A 20,515-nucleotide genomic window follows, 5' to 3' on the forward strand; every position below is an offset into this window, starting at 1 on the left:
GACACGCTAGGACAAGCCAACAAAAGCCAGTCTGGGCCGGGAGTGGTTAGTAGAGTTAGCACAGTAGAGTGAACAGAAGTTTATCTGGGTTCTCTGACCCTTCTAGTTCCTGTGGCCAAGGCATCCCATTCTGATCAGCACTGGAAACCAAGCCATACAGTGCATTTGAGGTTAGTCAGGTGGAACAGTGTTTATTATCAGGAGTCCTATCAACCTCCTGGGGGTGGAATGTTGCAAGATGCCAGCTGGCCTAGACATGAGTTCGGGCTATACATCCAATATGTAGAGCAGATGGTTTCCATGACTAAAAACAATTGTGAAGTACCTTAACTGGCCTGAATCCTACAGTTGTGTTATAATTGTAGTTACTTAACATTTCACTCCTCTGGGCTGGGAGTTTGGCCTAGTGGTAGAGTGCTTGCCTAGCATGTACAAAGCCCCAGGTTCGATTCCTCGGTACCACATACATAGAAGAGCTGGAAGTGGTGCTGTGGCTCACGTGGAAGAGTGCTAGCCTTGAGAAAGCCCAAGGACAGTGATCAGGCCCAGAGTTCAAGCCCAGGACTGGCAAAAAAAAAAGTAAAAAAACATTTCACTCATCTAATTTGTGTACTTATAGGTTTGATTGGGTTATACGTTAGTAATCCTATTATTATTCACGTTAAATAAGGAATGTATATAAGTTTGGTGAGATTTTCTACTTAACAGTATTTCATTTAGTTACTAGAAATCTGTTGCCCTTTAATTGATGTTAGTTGTAGTTATTTTTGAGGGTGCTTTTTGTTTAAGTGGGTGTACATTTATTTCTGTCTGTTAACCAAATTGAGATCTGCATTTGTACCTGTATTCTGTGTTTAGTAAATGTGTGACTGGGTACACTGGTTGGTGGATGGGACCACATCATGGAGGCCCAGTATTCAGTAACCTGCCTAGAGTTGCCTGCAGACCTATAACATTTCTGTTGCATCTTTTGTTTTTACAGTGAGAGAAAAACGCAAGAGTCTCTTCATTAACCATGTAAGTGAAGCTGTCTTCCTGTGTTTTTCATGATGACTGTGAAATATAAAGAGCTTCAATAACTCTTTGGTGGGTGAAAATGCTTTTCTGTAAATACTTAGAAGAATGGAAAGAATGTTGAAATGTATTTATGCTCATTTTAGCTTATAAAGGCATAGCTTGGTATTTATACACAGTCCTGAATGATTTGCTAGATTCCTTATACAGCACTATTAATGGGAAGAGATGTGTGGACAGTATCACAGCAAATGAGAAGAGTTCAGAATGAAAGCAATTCCTTTTTAAATTTTCAATCTTTTCTTAATTTTATTCTCCCTAATTTTTTTGTTTTCTTATAACTCAGTTCCATTTGAATAAATAATCACTTTCTGTGAGTGGCTGTCTGCCTCTTCACTCTTCCGCTCTGTTGCTGTTACGTTTGTACGTTCTTTGAGTATAGCCTCAACAAAATGAGGATACATTTCATACTTTAATTGCTCCACAAGTCACCTCTAGTCCTTTGGCCATCCTGAGCAGTATGTCCCTCATCTGGCAGCCAGGAGCAATCAGTTCCTGCAGATACCTTTTCCCTCTTCCTTGAGTAGCAGCTAAAACTAGCTGGCCCCCTTGGTAACTCTGCCACCAGACAAGTGGCTGTTACCCCGCTCCATAAGGTTTTGAATAGTGAAGTAGGAAAATTACAAAAATAAGTATGCTATAAACTTTCATTCTGAAAATAAGAATGTTGTATCTTACCTCTTATATATCTGTTTTTGGATTCTGAGACTACCTGCACATAATTATTTGCAAACCTTGAATTATTTAGCACTAAAACTGTTAGCAAAAGACACTTAAAAGCATAATATTTTATTTGCTACCCCTTGAAAATCAGGACAAAACATGCTTTTAAAAATTTCCAATGCTGTGTCATGTACTGTAGAGGTGTACTCTATGAGACCCATAAGAAAAGGAACTGGTGATTCCTTTGTCAGAATGTCAGTACATGTGTTCATCTATCTACTTTGTAGTTTTATCTGTTTCTAAAAAATTCTTCCTGACCTCTTCCCTGGTATCCTCAAATTTAGAAGTGTTGCTGTGAAGTGTCTATGACAGTGTATGGAAATGATGTGAGGAAAATATAATGAAAATCGGTGTGCCTGTCTTCCTTTTCCCTTTCCTTTTTTTGCAGTAAATCTAGATATGTGGTAATTGAGACTAATTCTCTAAGTGCTTCCTTTCTTGCTTATCTCCTGCATCTACCTGAACATTTTCCGATCCATTTGCATGTCTGCCAACAAAGCTTGCAAAGGAAAGCAGAGCTGAAACTACAGTCAGGCCACCCTCATTATAGACTGCAGCTTCACTCAAAGTGGAGTGAGGAGAGGAGAGAGTGGTGGGCTTGCTTGTCTACACCACACTCTTCTGATTGTGTGGCTAATGAGGTGGATGTGAAGTCATAGTTTGAACTTGCATATCCTTTTCATATACTCCATTTAACCCTAAGCTTTATGTCTGACACAATGTGGCACTTGCCACACTGAGTCCAAATCCACAGACTGGGATGGGAATATTCTCTGTAAGTCAGCCCAGCCTTTGCACTTCAACAGAACCTTTCATCCATCGACACAGTGAAAACACACAGTTACTGAGATCTCTTAGATGCTTTGTTCTGAACAAGAAAGCCCTGGGCTTAGTATCTTATATTACACACAACCCTGGGACAGAAAATGGCCTCCTTTTCGGACACAAACCTGACTGGAATGAACTCATATGTTGTGTCTGTGATAGGACCCTCTGAAATAGAATCACAATGAGATTTCTGCACGTTTGAGTAGACTAACAAACCACTGTATTTGTTTGTGGACTTGGGTGTAACAAGATAAAAAATAAAAAAATAATAGGAGAGAGTGGTAATTATTAATATAGTCTGTGAGTGTTTTCCTGCATGTGTGCCAGGTTCTGTTCTAATCTATTTCATGTCCTTACTTCATTTAGTTATCACAGTAATCATCCAAGGTTTATACCATGAATCATTCACAATTTACTGATGAAGTCAAGGCACCCAAGTCAACAGTGGACCTGAAATTGAAGCTTAGCTCTCATTTGTTTGCCAGTGAGACTCTGGGACTAGTTGTTTACTTAAAATTAGAAATAATGTTTATAATTAAAAAAATTTGCCTAGTGGTAGAGTGCTTACCTAGCATGCACGAAGACCTGGGTGAATTCCTTGGTACCACATACATAGAAAAATGCTGGGAATGGTGCCGTGGATCAAGTGGGAGAGCCACTAGCCTTTAGAAGGCTTAAGGACAGTGCTCAGGCTCAGAGCTCAAGCCCCAGACTGGCAAAAAAAAAATTATAGGACAATCTGTGGGATGGATTTTGAATATGAATCATAAGTTAAAAAAATCTGAATTTGCTGCTGAATTCTGAAATGACGTGTTTTTTTTGTCCTTGTTTATGTAATCTTATTCCATTTTAATGAACATTGTGAGGGATGTTGTCTTTGATTTTTTTTCCCTAGTTTCTAAAATCTTGTGTTCTATTTGCTTTGTTATATGGATTATTCTTTCTTCACTTCTTCCTTCAAGTTTCTGAATACTATATATACCTAGTACATTCTAGCTTGGATAGTCCACAAAGAGGCCATTTAAGAGAAATTAAAAACAAAAGTTGACTGTAAGATTAAAAAAATAAGCCAGTTCAGAGAAATAAGTTGTGGAGGGGCGGAAGGTTCACTCACCCTTCCAAGGGTAATAATGCTGACTCTAGGGCAGGGAACCTCTTCAAGTTGGAGAGAAACCAGTGAACAGTACACATGTACAAGTGGAAAGGGATATAGAAAATAAAAACTCGAGGAGAGGGGATTTGGCTCAGAATTGACTGTTTATTTTTGGACAATGGTGGTGTTCATGCTTGCTAGGTTGATGCTTTATACTTGAGTCATATCTTCAGCCCTACTTTTTTTTGCTGGTTATTATTTTGTTTAAAATTTTTTTTTTTTTTGCTGGTGGAGCCTAGCAACCTTTTCTGATGTGGCTGGCCTTAAGCCACTCTTCTCTAGATCTCAGTCTCCTGAGTAGCTAGAACTACAGGCATGAGTCACTGGCACCTAGCTTTAAAAGGTTATATACATCATTATTTAAATTTCCTAGTGTTTACTGTTGTAAGATAGCTACTTTAGTAAATGTTTTAATTAAAGTGTGAAAATCTCTCATTATACATTGTACACTAAACATTATAATCTTGTAGGTGCCTGCAGTATAACGCCCCTGAACCTCAGGAAATATTCATGCTTTTTTTTTTTTCTTGAACTCTGGGCCTGGGTATTGTCCCTGAGCTCTTCAGCTCAAGGCTAGTGCTCTATCCTTGGAGTCACAGTGCCACTTCCAAACTCATGTCTTTTGTAACATAGTTTTTCTATGACATCCTCCTGCCACCTTGTGACAGAATAGCTAAAATGAATATGGCATTATAAGAAGTGAATTCAAAACTGAAGGAAACAATAATAGAATGGCCAGCTACTTCCTTTTTTCTTTTTCTTTTTAGTTCTGTATTTTTAAGAAATCCAACCAATGTCATCACCTCTGTTATATTTCTTTTAAGACTTGAGTAGGTATACAAAGGATTTCAGTTCAACGTGTTAGTTTAATGCATCTTGATTAATGTCACCCATTTCATCATTTTCATCTCTCCAATCCCATCCATCCACTTAATTTTCCTAGTTTTTAAATATATACTATATATATCTATTACACACACACACACACACACACACACACACACACACACACACAATATCATGACTTTATTATCCCACCCTTCCTGTTCATTCATCTAATCGTTACCCCTTGACACCACCACTCAAACACCACAAATTCCAGCTTCCTGGTATTTATTTGTTACTTGTTCAGAGAAGTTATATCATTGGAATACTTCCCTGCATATACCACCCTTTAGTTAATATATTTGTGTGTATATGTATATGAGCCCATGTGTATGTTTACACATACATTTTATAAATTAGATCTAATGTGACTAGTTATTTTTAGGTGCCATTTTGCTGCACAAGTCCTTTGAAATGAGGAAGCAGAACTGGGATGCTTTGTGGTATTGTTCTTACTCAGTTCAAAGTCTGTCTCAACATTGAGACAAATGATTGTTGTAGAAGCATCCTGAAGAAATAAAGCAACTACAGAATGTCATTTAACATTTAAGCAACCATCATATCACTAGTTGAGCTTGGAGGTAAAAGAACTTTGTTCAAGTCCTGGGAAATCGTGGAAAGTGGAAAAGTCTTGTCTCAGTTGTCTTGTCTCCCTTCTACTTGACTTAAAGGGCGTAGCACACAGAACATACAAGTATTACTGATATTACTTATTGCAGTTTGGCTAAGTTGAATTTAACTTTTCAAGATCTGTTACGGATCTTGGAATTGGTGAAGTTTTTCTTTATTTTGTGTATGAATACATATCGTTTTTTCATAATTACTAAGACCAGGATTTCCTAGGAGAAGTATGTTTTGTTTATTTCCTTTCTAAAACTGCTGATGTCAGTAGTTCAATTTTGGGTTGATTTCTGCCTTTTAGGGTTTTGGGGGGTCCAGTCCTGGGGGTTGAGTCAGGGCCTGAACACTGCCCTTGGGTTTATTCAAGGATAGCACTCTACCATTTGAGCCACAACACCACTTCTAGCCTTTTCTGTATATGTGGCACCAAGGAATCAAGCCCAGGGCTTGTGCATGCTAGACAAGGACTCAACACTAGACTATGCTCCCAGCCCCTACCCTTTAACTTTGAGTGAGATACAAATGGTACTTTTTGTAAAATGATATATTTTCTCATTATACTCTTTATCTGAGAGTTATGAAAGTAATTACATGAGTGAAACCTAGGAACTGACATTTAAGAAAATTCTAAATTTTGCTTTTGCTTCTATAAGATTTGCTTTTAATAGATAACTATGTGGGTGTCAGTATAAGTGTATGGAAAGTGAGAAAATTTTAACTTCAGGTAATTTAAAATCTAGTTGAGAAAGTAGTTAAAACAATAATTATAGAATATAGAATTTTTTCACATGCTACTAAAACATCAGATATCATAGAATTCTAACTGCTCATTCTATTTGATTTATTTCTCCTTACAGAGTAGATGTTTTAGTCTTTTATCTCTTATTTCTCCTTCACAGAATATCTAGAAATAAAAGTACTATGTGTACATAAAAATGTTGATACAGGTAAAAAGTATATGGAATTCCAGGTCTTTAAGGTACTGGTTATATCATAAGCAGTGTATATGTGTAATGGGATCTCCTCCCCCCTCCACACATACACACTGCATTCTCTCTGCAGTGCTTGGAATTTAATCTAGGGCTCAGCTTTCTCTTTCTGCCCTTTATGTTTCCTCTTTCCACTCACCTGTCTCTCTAGTTATGTGGACAAAGGATGTAGTACTAGAAGTGCAACATGGTGAGTACAGATATTTTAAAAGGAGGCTTTGTTTCCCTGTAGTAATCTCGACAGGTTATTTTGAACATGACAATTGTCTTCACTAAGACAGCCACATGACAGGGTCACAACAGATGTTGGACTCAGAAAATTCATGTTCTTTGTAGGAGATGCCATGTCTGAAACTCCAGATTTTTTCTATATGATGCATCTCATCCCTGACTGGTTTTCCCATTTTTCAGGTATTATCAGGTATAGTTTTTATTTTGCCCCAGTCTAATTTTTTGATTCCTATTACAGAGGAGATAGAAAGCACAGCTGCTCCTCACCCTGGCCAGACAAACATTGAGGCACTTTCACTAGCCATACAGCTATCTTGTCCCTCACTTTACTCTCTCAGCCCTCAGCTTTCCCACTTGCTCAAGGACTTTGAAGTAGAGATTGGAACAGGAACTTCATCAGAAAGACTTGTTCTAAAATTCACTTTCCCTAAAGTGAATAGTCTGCCTCAGCATCTGTTAGTGTTTTCAACAACTTGTTATAATAACACAGAGAGTTTTCATCTACTCTACTCAGATTCACCAATTTTGATATCAGTGTTGCATTGCTTTATACTCATCCTCTGGTCATGAGAATACATTTGTTTTTTTCTGAATTACCCTGGAGTCATTTCCTATATCATGCCCATTTGCCTTCTAATGCCCCAGTGAATGTCACCTGAGCCCAACATTGTTCTCTGTTATAAATACAATATTGTTTGCAGTCAGGAATTTAACATTGATAAGAGTTCTTTTTGGTTATCTGTCCAAAAGTTAAGCTTTACGTTTTAATTAAGCTTTGGGGTCTCACATAGCATGTTTAGTTGATATTGCCACTGTTCTTTAGTGTACCTTTATCTTTCACAGCATTGACACTGTTGAATGCAGAGCCAGTAGATTGTTTGTATCAGAACATTTTCTTCTCATTTTGAATTTGCTGAAGGATCATGAGCATTCACAGACAATTTACATTTTTGCATTTTTGAGTGCATCTGATCTATAGGTGTGCAATATCTGCCCCTGATTTTTATGCTGATTTTGATGATCTGTAAGGTATTGCCCAGATTCTCCAATGTATATCTTGCTGGTTTTCTCCCTGGCATCTACTGAGCAGTCTCTAGTCAGATAGCTTAGGACTATACAGATAAACTGCCCTTTATCAAGTTCATTATCTGTTGACCATTTTGCCTGTATTATTTCAGTTACAAGATGATACTTTTCTAGCCCTGCTACCTGATACATATTTGTCACTATATTTCTGCCCTTGGAGAAAGCCTGCCTTTCACAACTGTCTTTCTACATGTCCATTTGTCCATCTGTTTTTCCATCTCTTATCCATCTGCAGTATAGACTTAAGGATTTGTGATTTTTCAGTGATAGTTTTGATACTTTACTTAGGCATAACGTTGGTTAATTGCGTTTCCCCCCATGAATAGTTCTGTGTATGTCTTATCCCTTTTTAGCACTTGCTTACTTTTTGGCACAGTAAGATACTTCAGGCTCATTTTACACCACCTTTCTCTTATCACAAGCCAGCTGGAGCCTAGAATCCTTTTAGTGAGAAACAGTATCAGAAGAAAGGAGCTGATATAAAGTATGTAACTTGCATTGCTTACAGACTCCTTTAACAGACATAGCCAGTAAATAGTAATTACAGGTTTATATCAGTGCCTTAAATTTCCAATTCCATGGTTTCATAGATTTTTTTTCTTAACTTTGGCCTTTGAACAAGTCTTATTTAAAATTTATTTTAATTATTATTTATTATTGATTTATAATAGACATTATAAAAATCTTTTTTTTCTTTTTTTTTTGTGCCAGTCCTGGGACTTGAGCTCAGGGCCCTGAATACTGTCCTTGGGCTTTCTCAAGGCTAGAGCTCCACCATTTGAACCACAGCACCACTTCTGGCTTTTTTCTATGTATGTGGTACATATGTGTGCTTGGGTCTTCGTGCATGCGAGACAAACACTCTACCACTAGACCAAACTCCCGGCCCCTATAAAATCTTTTGAAGTATACAATGGATTGGTTTTGAGTATATTCCCAGAGTTGTGTAAACCTCACCACAATCAATTTGAAAACATAACATTTACATTTTAAAAAGAAATATCAAGAGCCAGGACTCCTTGTATCTCTTCCCCTTCTGTCTCCGGCAACAGCTAATCTTCCTGTTTCTATGGACATTCATTTAAATGTGATTATAATATAAGGTCTTTGTAATCATCTTTTACTGAGATTGGTGTTTTTAAAATTCATCATGTAGTAGAATACATAAGAACTTAATTCCTTTTTATGGATATGAATTGATTTATAGATATAGATCACGTTTTGATACTATCGTATCAGTTGATTGGACATTTGGGTTATTTCCACCTTCTATTTTTTTTTCTTTTCTTTTCTTTTTTTTTTTTTTTTTTGCCAGTCCTGGGCTTGAGCTCAGGGCCTGAGCACTGTCCTTGGACTTTCTCAAGGCTAGAGCTCTACCACTTGAGCCTCAGCACCACTTTCGGCTTTTTTTTTTACTATGCATGTGGTACCGAGGAATCGAACCTGGGTCGTCGTGCATGCTAGGCAAGCACTCTACCACTAGGCCAAACTCGCCATTCTTCTGACTATTTTGAATGATATTGCCATGAATCATTCTTTTTTTTTTTGTGGTGGTGGGGATGAACTCTGGGCCTCGGCACTATCCCTGAGCTCTTCAGCTCAAGGCTAGCACTCTACATCGTGAGCCACAGCGCCACCTCAGGTTTTCTGATGGTTAATTGGTGGTAAGTCTCACAGACTTTTGTGCTCAGCCTGGCTTTTGAACTGCATTCCTCAGATCTCAGCCTCCTGAGTAGCTAGGATTACAGGTGTGAGCCACTGGCACCCATCCCATGAACCATTCTTATACAAGGTTTTGTGTGGACACGTTTTTTATTTTCTTGGGTATATACTTAGGAGTAGAATTACTACATTATGTGATTAATCAGTGTTGTATATTTTGAAGAATTGTCAGACTTTTCCAAATAAGCTGGTCTTTGGCTTTTAATATTTTGTTTGCTGTCTATAAGTTTGACTTTTTACTCTGATCACTAGTAAGATCCTTTCATCTTCAAAGCACAATCATTTTTTCCTTTCTTTTTAAAACTTTACCCTAAGGGGGGAAAAATAGCTCTTTGAAACCAGTCATGGTTTCACTAATAAATTGCTATTATAGAAAACAATGGAAATATGTTACTTAAGAACAGTTTGATATAGCAAGAAGATGACTTTATTAGGAATCAGTTCAGAGTCTTAAGATCCCCTGTGCTTTGAGATACTGTATTGCTATGTCACTTGGAAAAATGCTTTTAATTAAGTCACATAGAGTAAGGATTAGTACCACTTGCCTCCTAACTATAGGATAGCTGTGGAGTACAGTGGAAATGGTATGTGTTTAAGGTCTTATTTGTGTTGTACTTGTTGAGTTTGAATTTCTATGATAGTTTATTATGTGGGGGAGAGCTCTTCAACAAAGTGGGGAAGTAACTTGAATTTCTTACATTCTATGTTTAGACTAACCTAAAATATAGTCTTTCTCAGCAGCAAAGTTACCTGCGTAGTAAAAACTTTTTGCTATACAGATCTTTGGATAAAAATAAGCTTATATCCATCACACATTGGCCCCAAAACTACAGCCTGGAGGGGGGAGGGATCTATATGGGGCTAGAGAGAAAGAAGGGGGAAAACACTGTCTTTAAAAAAAAAAAAAAAGAAAGAAACTGAAGTAGAACTGGTGGGTCCCACCTATGATTTTAACTGGAAGAGGCCGAGATAAGGTGATCAAGGTTCAAAATCAGCCAGGGCAGAAAAGTCTACACTTTTCTCTCCTACTAACCAGCAAAAAGCTGGAAAGTGGAAGTGTAGCTCAAGTGATAGAGCACTGGTCTTGAGTATAAAAGCCAAGTGAGAACTTGAAGCCCAAGTTCAAGCACATACGCACACAACAACTCCCCCACCCCTAAAAACCCACAAACAAACCCTGAAGTAATTTAGAAAAATGTTTTTTGGGAAATGATTTTCTTTAATAGCTGCAGAAGGAATTCAGATAGTATAAGTTATAGTATAAATCACAGCTCACTGCTGGGAAAGCTCTGGAGAGAGTCCCTTCTGAGGACACATTGTAGCTTAGTGAGCTAAGGCTAAGGCTAAGAAGCTAAGGCTGCTGTTGCAGCCTTTGATCACACTAGACCTTTAGAATAGTATTTCTAAGTTTTACCTTTCAGTTGGGATTATAATGAGATATGCTTCTTATTACAGATGTACTTCTTATGCATGGTGCCATGATGAGGCTGAAATTGAAGTTGGGGTTAAAGTAAACTAAGAATACAATTATTTAGTAATGATGCATTCCTGACTCACAAAGAGCAGAGTTCTGCCTCAAGATTGACATTTTCCCTGTTTATTGTTAACATCCAAAGTTGTGGGTTTTGGCTTTTGCAGAATAAATTTATTCCTTATCAACTCCTTGGCTATTTTCTGCTTTTCAAACTTTCCTTGCGGTTAAAACCTTGATGTTCTTAAAACTGCTTATTCCTTTCTCTTTCCAGAATAGTAGGTGGCTAACACACATATTAAAGATGAGGTTGCTGTTCTTTTCTAGTCCTGTGGCTTCTACAGAGAGGACCTCATCAAGGCTTTCTGCCTTGCTGATAAGCTCTGGTCTTGCACACACTTAGGAAGGCCAGCAATGACTGCATGGTGAATTGAAAGGCTTGTCAGCATACTCTTTCAGGATTCTTTGAAGATAGTATACCCAGTGTCTAGTAGGTGTCCTCCATATCTTCCAAGTTTTTTGCCCACCAATGTCCTATGCTTGTGCGTATCTGGTCTTGAGCTAGGTAATAGTAAAAGACCAGTAGTATTGCTTCCTTTCTTAGGACAAACAGAATCCCCTCATCTCTTTCATGCTCATAATTTGCCATCCTTTGAATTGGGTATAAAACAAAGAATATAAGGAGCTTTGATTTTTTTTTTTTCCTTTTTGGTCGGTCATGGAGCTCGAACTCTGGACCTGGGTGCTGTTCCTGAGTTCTTCAGCTCAAGGCTACTTGCTCTATCACCACTTCTGGTTTTCTGGTGGTTAATTGGAGATATGAGTCTCATGGACTTTCATGCCTGGGCTAGCTATGAAACACGATCCTCAGACCTCAGCCTCCTGAGTAGTTAGGATTACAGGCGTGAGCCACCGAAACCCAACTAGGAGCTTTGATTTTTAAAGATTTCATGTATAGCTCTTTTAGAAAAAGGATAAATTTTGCACACATCTTTTTCTCTAGCATATTATTTTGTTGCTTTTATTTTATTTAATCCTGTTCAGCCCTGAGAAATAGGCCCATTTAATTCAGTCGTTGAAAATGGGACATTAAAGCCCAGAGGCTTTTGAGTATAACAAAATGATTTAATCATATTTGATCATGACATGTACTGTCTCTTGCGGTCCTCAAAGTGAGAAGAATGTTCTGTTCTCCATCTCTGAGGTAAGGGTATTAGAGAAGTTAAGCCTAAGATGACCTTATAACTTCTGGCCCTATGTAGGACGTTTAAAGGTATGAAAGGGTATACTCTCACTGGTTACTCCAGGACAGTAGGGGCAGACTAAGACTGTCCCGTGCAGGAAGGATTTATCAGTCTCCCTGAGTAACTTGCCCACATTTACATAGCTGCTCAGTGACAGTGCAGTTCACTGAACACCACCAGGCTTCTGACTGCAACTCTGCTCTTCACCCCATGTTCTACAGCATCTTGTCACATTAACTTTGGACACTTGGTTCTGGTAGCCACTGCCTCACCTGAGTGTGCCTGAGCATGTCAACATTCATGAGCATAGGCCTTCGTCCTGAGCTGCATTGTGTGTTACTTACACACTTGTACCTGCCAGGCCATGGCTACACGGGCACTGCAAGCTCACAGAGAATCCTGTTGCCATCTTGGAGACAAATTTCCCAAGGCTGGTTGTTAGGTTATGAGCACATTAGTCCCAGGGATAGACCTGTTGATTTAAGAAAACCATCCCATTTCTACCTACCACACTCAGTATCCAGTCAGAATGTGGATGTGTAAGTGGCAAGTAAAAGTGCAAAGTGCTCAGTACTACGGAGGACAAAAGAAGGACACATGACCTAAGTAGTTGTTACAGCAGGAAGACATCAGAGGAAGACCACCAGCAGAGCTCTGGAGGATGACTTGCATCAGAGATTTGAAAAAGGCCCTGGGTATGCCCAGAGAGGAAGATATAGACATTGGAGTCAAATAAGACATGATCTAGTGTGGTAGATTTGACACTAGATTTGACCTCTGGTGTCTTGACCTTGGAAATGTTACCTCATTTTTCTGATTCTTACTGTGTAAAATGGTAAATCTCCTTGCTTTTTCTGGGGGTGTTTGTGGCTATACATGAATATATATGCAAACACTAGCCAGAAACTGTTAGCTCCCAGGTGATAGCTGTTAAATAAACTTGATACTGTTCCTGTTAACTGAGTATTAAGTGCAGTGTGCATGAAAGGAGGAAGTCAGTGGTAGAGATGAAGAGGTAGTGAGTGGAAATCCTGTGATCATGTATGCAGAAGGATCTCATGATTTGCTTTGCCTCCTAGAATGAGGAATGAACCAAGAGACTGTTATTAAAGGGAAAAGTGATACCAGATAATGGAGGAGTACTATAGAGAAAAGATACCTAGGAGGTAGAATCAATAGCAATTGATGTAAGGTGCCAGTGAAGTTTCAGGAGTGTTCTGTGGGGTTCTGCTTTTAAGCCATTGAGTTGGTTGGAGGAACAGATTGATGTACCACATGAGGGACCCAGAAACAAGCAAGATTCAAGTGAAGAGATCCGCCAGGCAGGGTTAGATCAGAAGAGAGCTGCTTATTAGTAAGCAAAAAGAAGTTGAATATTAATTCAGCTGTCACTAGACAATGGGGTGAGAATCCTAAGATGACATGTAGAGAGAGAAATGTTCATTCTCTATGTGGGGAGTTAGAGAAGTAAAGTTTGGTAAAAGAAGTGAGACTAGGTAGCAAGAAAGGTAAAGACCAGGGCAGGACAGTTCTTAGTTATAATTCCAGCTACCCTGGAGGCAAAGATGGATCATGAATTTGACACCACTAGCCTGGGCAAAGTTAGCAAAATTGTTTCTGAGGCAAAAGAAAAAGAGGGCCAGGGCATCATTCGAATGATAGGAGTACTAACCCAGCACGAGGATCTGTGTTCAGTGCCCAGGACTGCAGCAGGGAAAGGGGAGATAATTTCATGCACATTTCTCAAAGGCCTTTCTTTTGAACCTCTGAGATTCCTCAGAAAACCCATAAATGTTGATGAAGCTCAGATATAATGTAGTGTGATGATGCATTAAATTTCCCCAAACCATCCATACATTGTTTTATATAACCTTGTGGGGGTGGGGAGAAGGTGGGGGACACAAAGACGAGAGGCTGAGAGAAGCCTCAGAACAAGCCTCACTTGAATTTTTTATTTCCTTTTGACCTAATGCTATTTATATAAAACCAAGGCTAGGGAGAATCAAGAGTACTTGGTAGTACAGTGCCCTCTAGCGGTGATTTATTTATTAATTTTGAGAAGATATGTTTATATATTTCTCAGGCCAATGAAGACTTTTAAATTTTATTACAAAAAGATTTGCCTACTATGTAAGAAGTAAATGTCAAAGCATTGAACAGGACATTTTTATATCTTTAACGTGCATTAAAGCTATAAAAAATGCTAAAATCAGAACTATACCTTGAAGAGTCTTACTAGTAGGTGGGCAGTAAGGCAGGGAATTTTATGATTCCTAAGCACTTAGTCTTCTTTTAGTTGCTGAGAATGGCAGACTGCCAACATAACATCAGGCAAGTAGGAGCTTTTTGGCATAGGTTGGGTTTTTTTTTTTGATCCAGAGATATCCAAATTATTGTCTACAAACCATAATTCCCAAATGATTGTCAAAACTTACTTGGAATCTGATTAGCTGTCATTATATATTTTAAATTCTGTTTTCTTTTCCATTACCTTTCAGAAGTAGCTCTAAAATTCTCTGTATAATTATAAAGGAACCAATCATAAGAGTGTTTAAGTATACTGTAAATCAACTGTTGGTTGTATTTAAAAAGCATCAGACAGTATTCCCCTTCAAAATACATTTTAGAAATCCTTCCACGTTCCTGGATTGGAAGGTTTAACATTGTGAAAATGGCAATACTGCTCTAAGCTATCTACAGATTCAGTGCAATACCCATCAATATCTCAACAACATTCTTTACTGATACAGAGGAAGCAATCCAAAAATTCATCTGGAGTAATAGGAGAACAGTGCCGGAGGAATATCAGTACCAAACTTCAAACTCTTATTACAAAGTCACAGTAATAAAAATAGCTTGGTACTGGCACAAGAGTAGTTATGAGGCCCAGTGATGCTAGAAAATTGCTTATACATGTTCAGAAAACTGAAGCTAGATCCTTACAAATCACCTTGCACCAGAATCAGTTCCAAGTGGATCAAAGACCTAAGTGTAAGACCAGATATAATGAAAATATTACTGCAAAGGATAGGGGAAATGCTAGGGCTCCTTGGCATGGGTCAAAATTTCCTAAGATCCAGAATCACAACAAATCAAAGAAGGACTGAATAAGTGGGATGCATCAAAATGAAGAGCTTCTGCATGTCAAAGGAAGGACATAGCAAGATAGATAGAAAGCCTACAGATTGGGAGACCATTTTAGCTATATATCAGACAAGGGCCTCATATCTAAAATACACTTAGAGCTCAAAAAACCCCTAAAAAAAATCCTCAAAGAAACAGCAACCAAATTAGAAAGTGGGCTAAGGACATAAAGAGAGACTTCTCAGAAGAAGTATAAATGGCCAACAGATATAGAAAGAGATGTCCATCATCTCTGACCATAAAAGAATGCAAATCAAAATTGAAATTCTACCTCACCCTAGTTAGAATGGTCATTATCAAGAGAACCAATAACATGTTGGTAGGGAAACAGTACTAAACTGTTGGTGGGAATGTAGATTTGTTCAACCACTTTGGAAAGCAGTATGGGAGATTCCTCAAAAGACTACTAAACATAGAGCTTCCCTATGACCCAGCAATTCTACTCCTGGGTATTTATCCAACTGACTTTAAAAGAAGCCACACTAAAGCTACCAGCACAGACATATTCACTGCAGCATTGTTTACCATAACCAAGATATGGAATCAGCCCATATACCCCTCAGTGGATGAATGGAACAAGAAAATTTGGTATGTATACACAGTGGAATTCTGTGCTTTCATCAGAAAGAATGACATTGCCCCATTTGTTAGGAAATGGAAAGACTTAGAAAAAAATATTAAGCAAAGTAAGCCAGACCCAAAGAAACAGGCTGCATGGCTTCCCCATTTGTAGAAATTAGAATGTGCACATATACCTACAGGTAAGCACAGTAGATAGTAAAAGACAAAAAAAAATTACACTTAGACATGATAAATTAAACAAGACTCTGAACATTCGTACAATAAGACCAAAAGAATATTTTTAGGAAAAGATCCCCAAGGCTCAGTAGCCTTTAAATTTTACTTTTTGTGTTTTTTTTTCTTCTTTCTGTTACCCCCCTTTTGTCACTCTTTCATTTCTGTACCTTTTGAATGTTAGTTGATCTGATTTGGGAAGGATAAGGGGAAGTACAGTAATGGAGGTACAAAGGGGACTAATTCAGCAGTGATATCACTAGACACTATGTTGAATAATGAGCTATACAACTTGTGTGAAAACAGGTTTGGGAGGGGAAACAAAACGGAGAAAATGAGGAAGGAGGCAACATTGTTCCAGAAGAAATGTACTCATTACCTCATGTAACTGTAATCCCTGTGTACATCATCTTTACAATTTAAAAAAAATTACATTTTTGACCACCAACAAAGGAATATTTTAATTTATAAAATTAATTGCTAAAATTTAAGTAGATTAACCAGGAGCCTAAATAAATCTTTTTATATATATTTTTATTGTAATTAATAAAAGGGTTACATGCCAGATAGAAGGTGCATTAATTCACATACATTGATACCCTTTCACATGTCTTGGTCCCCATTACCCTCCCCCCATCCCCCATCTTGGTTTTCCCCCCTTCCCTATCCAATTTCAAATAACCAAACCTATAACTCGTGAGAAGAGAAATTGATATAGTGAGTTCACGACTTTATCTTATAGCCTTCATGAACATAGTGAGCAATGTATTGCATCCTTTACTTAAGGAAGCAAATGATTTGTGTGACTCTAGAATAAACACACTTGCTGGATTGCAAAGGTGTAGCATATTGCTTTCCTAATGAAGAAGGTTGGAAACCCAGAGTGGTGGTGGTAACTTACATATGGAAAAACAAGGAACCTCAGCCTTTAATACAGTGTTTTTATTCTGTTGGTGGTACTAGTGTTGCCATTTCTCATCAAGACATTTTTTGTGGTCTAATCTGGTATGGGGTGATGTTCCTTGGAAGAATTTTGAGCCCTGTGTAATTGTCTTTGTCTTGTTGCTCTTGTTTTCTAGCATCCTCCAGGACAAATAGCAAGGAAATACAGCTCCTGCTCCACTATTTTCCTAGATGATAGCACAGTCAGTCAACCAAACCTCAAGTATACAATTAAATGGTGGGTATTGGGTATTCAAAGTTTTGCTTAATTCAGTGCTTTTCTTATGCCTTTCTCTAATGGATAAGCTAGCTCATTATAGGATTTGCAAGTAATCGGCTTGGGGCTGGGGAACACTGATAATTTGGGAATTCTTTTTTAAAAAGTGGCTTTGATAGTTGTCAGATGTTTGGAATGATTGTGTCTATTTATCTAAAAGACACAATATCTTAAATTGCTTCAAATATAGATGACCAAAAAAAATCCTTTAATTTTTGTGCATGTGTCTTACATTTTCACTTTCGGTCAAAGCCATCATGCCAATGCTGCTAATATTTTTGCCTTCTAAATACAGTGAGACTTTTCCTGTTGAAAGCTTGTACTGCAGTGGGAAGCCCCTGGCATGGTGAAACTTTAGCTGACAGGGAGAGATTGCCCTTGGCTCTTTTTCCAGTAGGATCTTGCCTTAGTTCCAAATTTAAAAATGGACTTCTAGAAGAAGGAAGGGAAGAACTTAGGTCAAATCCTTAGCCTTTCAGTGCTTCTGTTTCCTTATTTGAAGGAGTCAGGAAGCACTAACTTTTCACTGTAATGCCTCTGCACTCTCAGTTAACCACTTCTGCTAGGAATCTCACAGATCTCCATGTGTTGGTCAGTGACCCAACTGAGAAATATGGGACATTTTATTTTTGTACTTGTGTAAGAAAGTAATCATTTAACTATAATACATGTTAGGATGTAAAATAAGGGTTGAAATTTCTAAATAGGAGGTGCTTTCTTTGATTTGACTGAATTTTTAGATTTAGAAACATTTTCTTAACTGGACTGACAGTCATGGCCTCAGGCTATGAAGACAGCTTATGTGGACAGTGTCCACTGGAGGAGAGTGGGTGGAGGTGCCCATTCATACAGTGTTTCTTCTGTGCTGTATGGCTGTATGCTTTCAAGATCCAAATGGAATATGGCCTCCTCTTTCCTTGCTGCCCAAGCCCTGGGGCATGGCAAATGATGATCAGGTATAAATCCAAATAGTGATAGAAGCTGGAAAAGGTGTCTCTTCATTGGACAGTTGAGAACCTCATATGAGCACCATTTCTGGCTTTTTTTCTATATATGTGGTACTAAGGAATCAAACCCGGGTCTTCATGAATGCTAGGCAAGCACTCTCCCACCAGCCTTAAACTCCTGGCCACGCTTTGACATTTTTAAGAAGGAGATATTTCACCAGAAGGGATAGGAATGTTCAAAACCAGGGATAGGAAGATTCTTTCTATGCAGTCTTAAAACTTTTGCTATATAACCTTTCCCAAAACCTACCAGAAAGGAAACTACCATTTTTTATTTCATTGCCTCCTCTCAGTCCAAGAACATCTTGTCCCCTCCCTGACATATATACAATTGATAAAACCATTAAAAATGTAACTTAGCCTCTTTATTGGCATAGATGAACATCTATAGGCTGACCATGCTTTCCCCACCTCACCCCAGCTATAACCTGTTTCTGTAAGAGAATGCTTTGAGGTCTAATGGGTTTATGCACTAATTTGGAGGTAACAGTCCAAAATTGAAGATTGCCAAAGCTATCACACAGATTTGTAAATTCCAAGTCGAGGTTAGGTGAAAAGTTGAAGGATAGTCACAAGTGAAAAAAAAGTATAAAGATCTGGATATGAGCTGTGCATCTTTTTCAAGACAATCCTTGTAATAAAAACTTGGTTTTCTCATCTTTCTCCTAAATTCTATCAGCTATGGTATGAATTTAGACTTTGCCAGCTTTCCTGCATGCCTCGATAGCCAGTTCGTCCCTGCAGAATCCTTTACTATTACAGGAATGATGATCACAGAAAAGTAGAAGATGTTAGAGAACTCTCATTACACAGCAGACAAAATTGTAGCCTGTTGCCTTGGAGATCAGAGAGCAGATAACTGACCATTCCTTCATCTCCATGGTTGCCCTTCTGTGTTCCTAGAATCTACCCTGTCTTGATCTTCAGGAGTGTTAGGATTGTAGTGCTTTGCTCTCACCTCTAGGCAAGAATAAGGCAAGTATAATGCCAACTTGTTTTATTTTGATATGGTGGGTGAGGCGGGGGGAGTAAGTACTTGAACAGACCCCCTTTGGTCAGGTGAATGTCTATTTCTTGGCTTGGGTCTGACTCTTCCTTGGAGCTACCTTGCCAATTTCCCCAGGAGATGGCAGAAACAACCAGACCTCTGAGGCTGGGCAATTGGGGTGAAGGTGAAAGCCTGGGACTGACCCATTTTTCCATTGACTTCCCTTCTCAGCATACTGAGCTGTAGAAATGTGCAGTTCCGCGTTCTCTGCAGTACCCTCACATTCCAGGACATAGGTTTGAGAGGGCATTGGCCACAAAACAGCTGTCTTTGCTCTGTCTGAGGCCAAGCTGGAGAAGCCAGCAAACATATTAATAAGCTTCCATTTTAGAAATGACTAAGTTTTTACTTTCTGAGATTTATAGTGGGGATAATGCTTTTATGTGTTTTATTTCATTTGATCAAAATAACAACTCAAGGTTGTATTGTCTTAATTCTATAGTGAGGAGCTAAAAATCTAGAGTTGAATTAATCCTAGTAAGTGAAGGAACCAGGTTGTGAACTCATGTTGGCCTGACTTCAGTTTTTCTCATGTTCTCTATTGGAAAAAGCAAGAACCATTTTTTTCTAATCAGTCAAAGATATTGAACTAATTACCACACTAAAGCTGATCACATGACACATTCCATTTAAATCTAACATTAGATTTAGGGAAGTAGTTGGCACAACATGACTATTAATGAATAAAGCAATGTCTCTTTTTTTCCCAAAGAAAACAGGGTAGAACCAAAGGCCACAAAAGCATCTTAAAACTGAACAGCATTATATATCTGAATCTATTTCTAAAATAGGACTATTAGACCTAATGATACTATTTAGAATTCTGAAACCCTTTCACCCCAACTACAGTCTCCTCATCAGCTTAGATGAATTTAGACATGTTAGGAAAAAGGATCTGTTACTACTTTTTTTTTTGCCTGTACTGGGCTTGAACTCAGGGCCTGAGCACTGTCCTTGGGCTAGAGCTCTACCACTTGAGCCACAGCACCACTTCCAGCTTTTCTCTATGCATGTGGTACCGAGGAATCGAACCCTGCTAGGCAAGCATTCTATCACTAGACCAAACTCCTAACCCTGTTACTACATGCTTTTGAGTATTTTTAACACTTAGCTGAAATGATTTCAATGAATAGCTATAGAGAAATGATCTTGGTGTTAGAGAAGAGTAACTAAGTCATATTAAGCCACAGACAAACATTTGAGCTCTCTGGGATCAAGTCTCAGTGTTGGCCTGCTGGATGGCAGTTTCTATGCTCTGAGAGAACACAGTCCCAT

General features: G+C 38.4%; 1 protein-coding gene across 6 annotated transcripts in view; it reads left to right on the forward strand.

Annotated features, from left to right (window-relative positions):
- Nucleotides 1–20,515, forward strand: part of Ccny (cyclin Y) — a 189,685-nt gene that overhangs the window by 146,513 nt on the left and 22,657 nt on the right. For all 6 annotated transcript variants that reach the window (XM_090319153.1, XM_090319152.1, XM_090319154.1 and 3 more), the window contains 2 exons: nt 983–1,017; nt 17,046–17,146. In XM_090319153.1, the coding sequence (XP_090175279.1) occupies nt 983–1,017; nt 17,046–17,146 (136 nt within the window). The remainder of the gene's footprint in view (nt 1–982; nt 1,018–17,045; nt 17,147–20,515) is intronic.

This window comes from Megascapheus bottae, chromosome 26, assembly GCF_031878675.1.
Source record: "Megascapheus bottae isolate mThoBot1 chromosome 26, mThoBot2.hap1, whole genome shotgun sequence".
In the NCBI taxonomy this organism is placed as follows: Eukaryota; Metazoa; Chordata; class Mammalia; order Rodentia; family Geomyidae; genus Megascapheus; species Megascapheus bottae.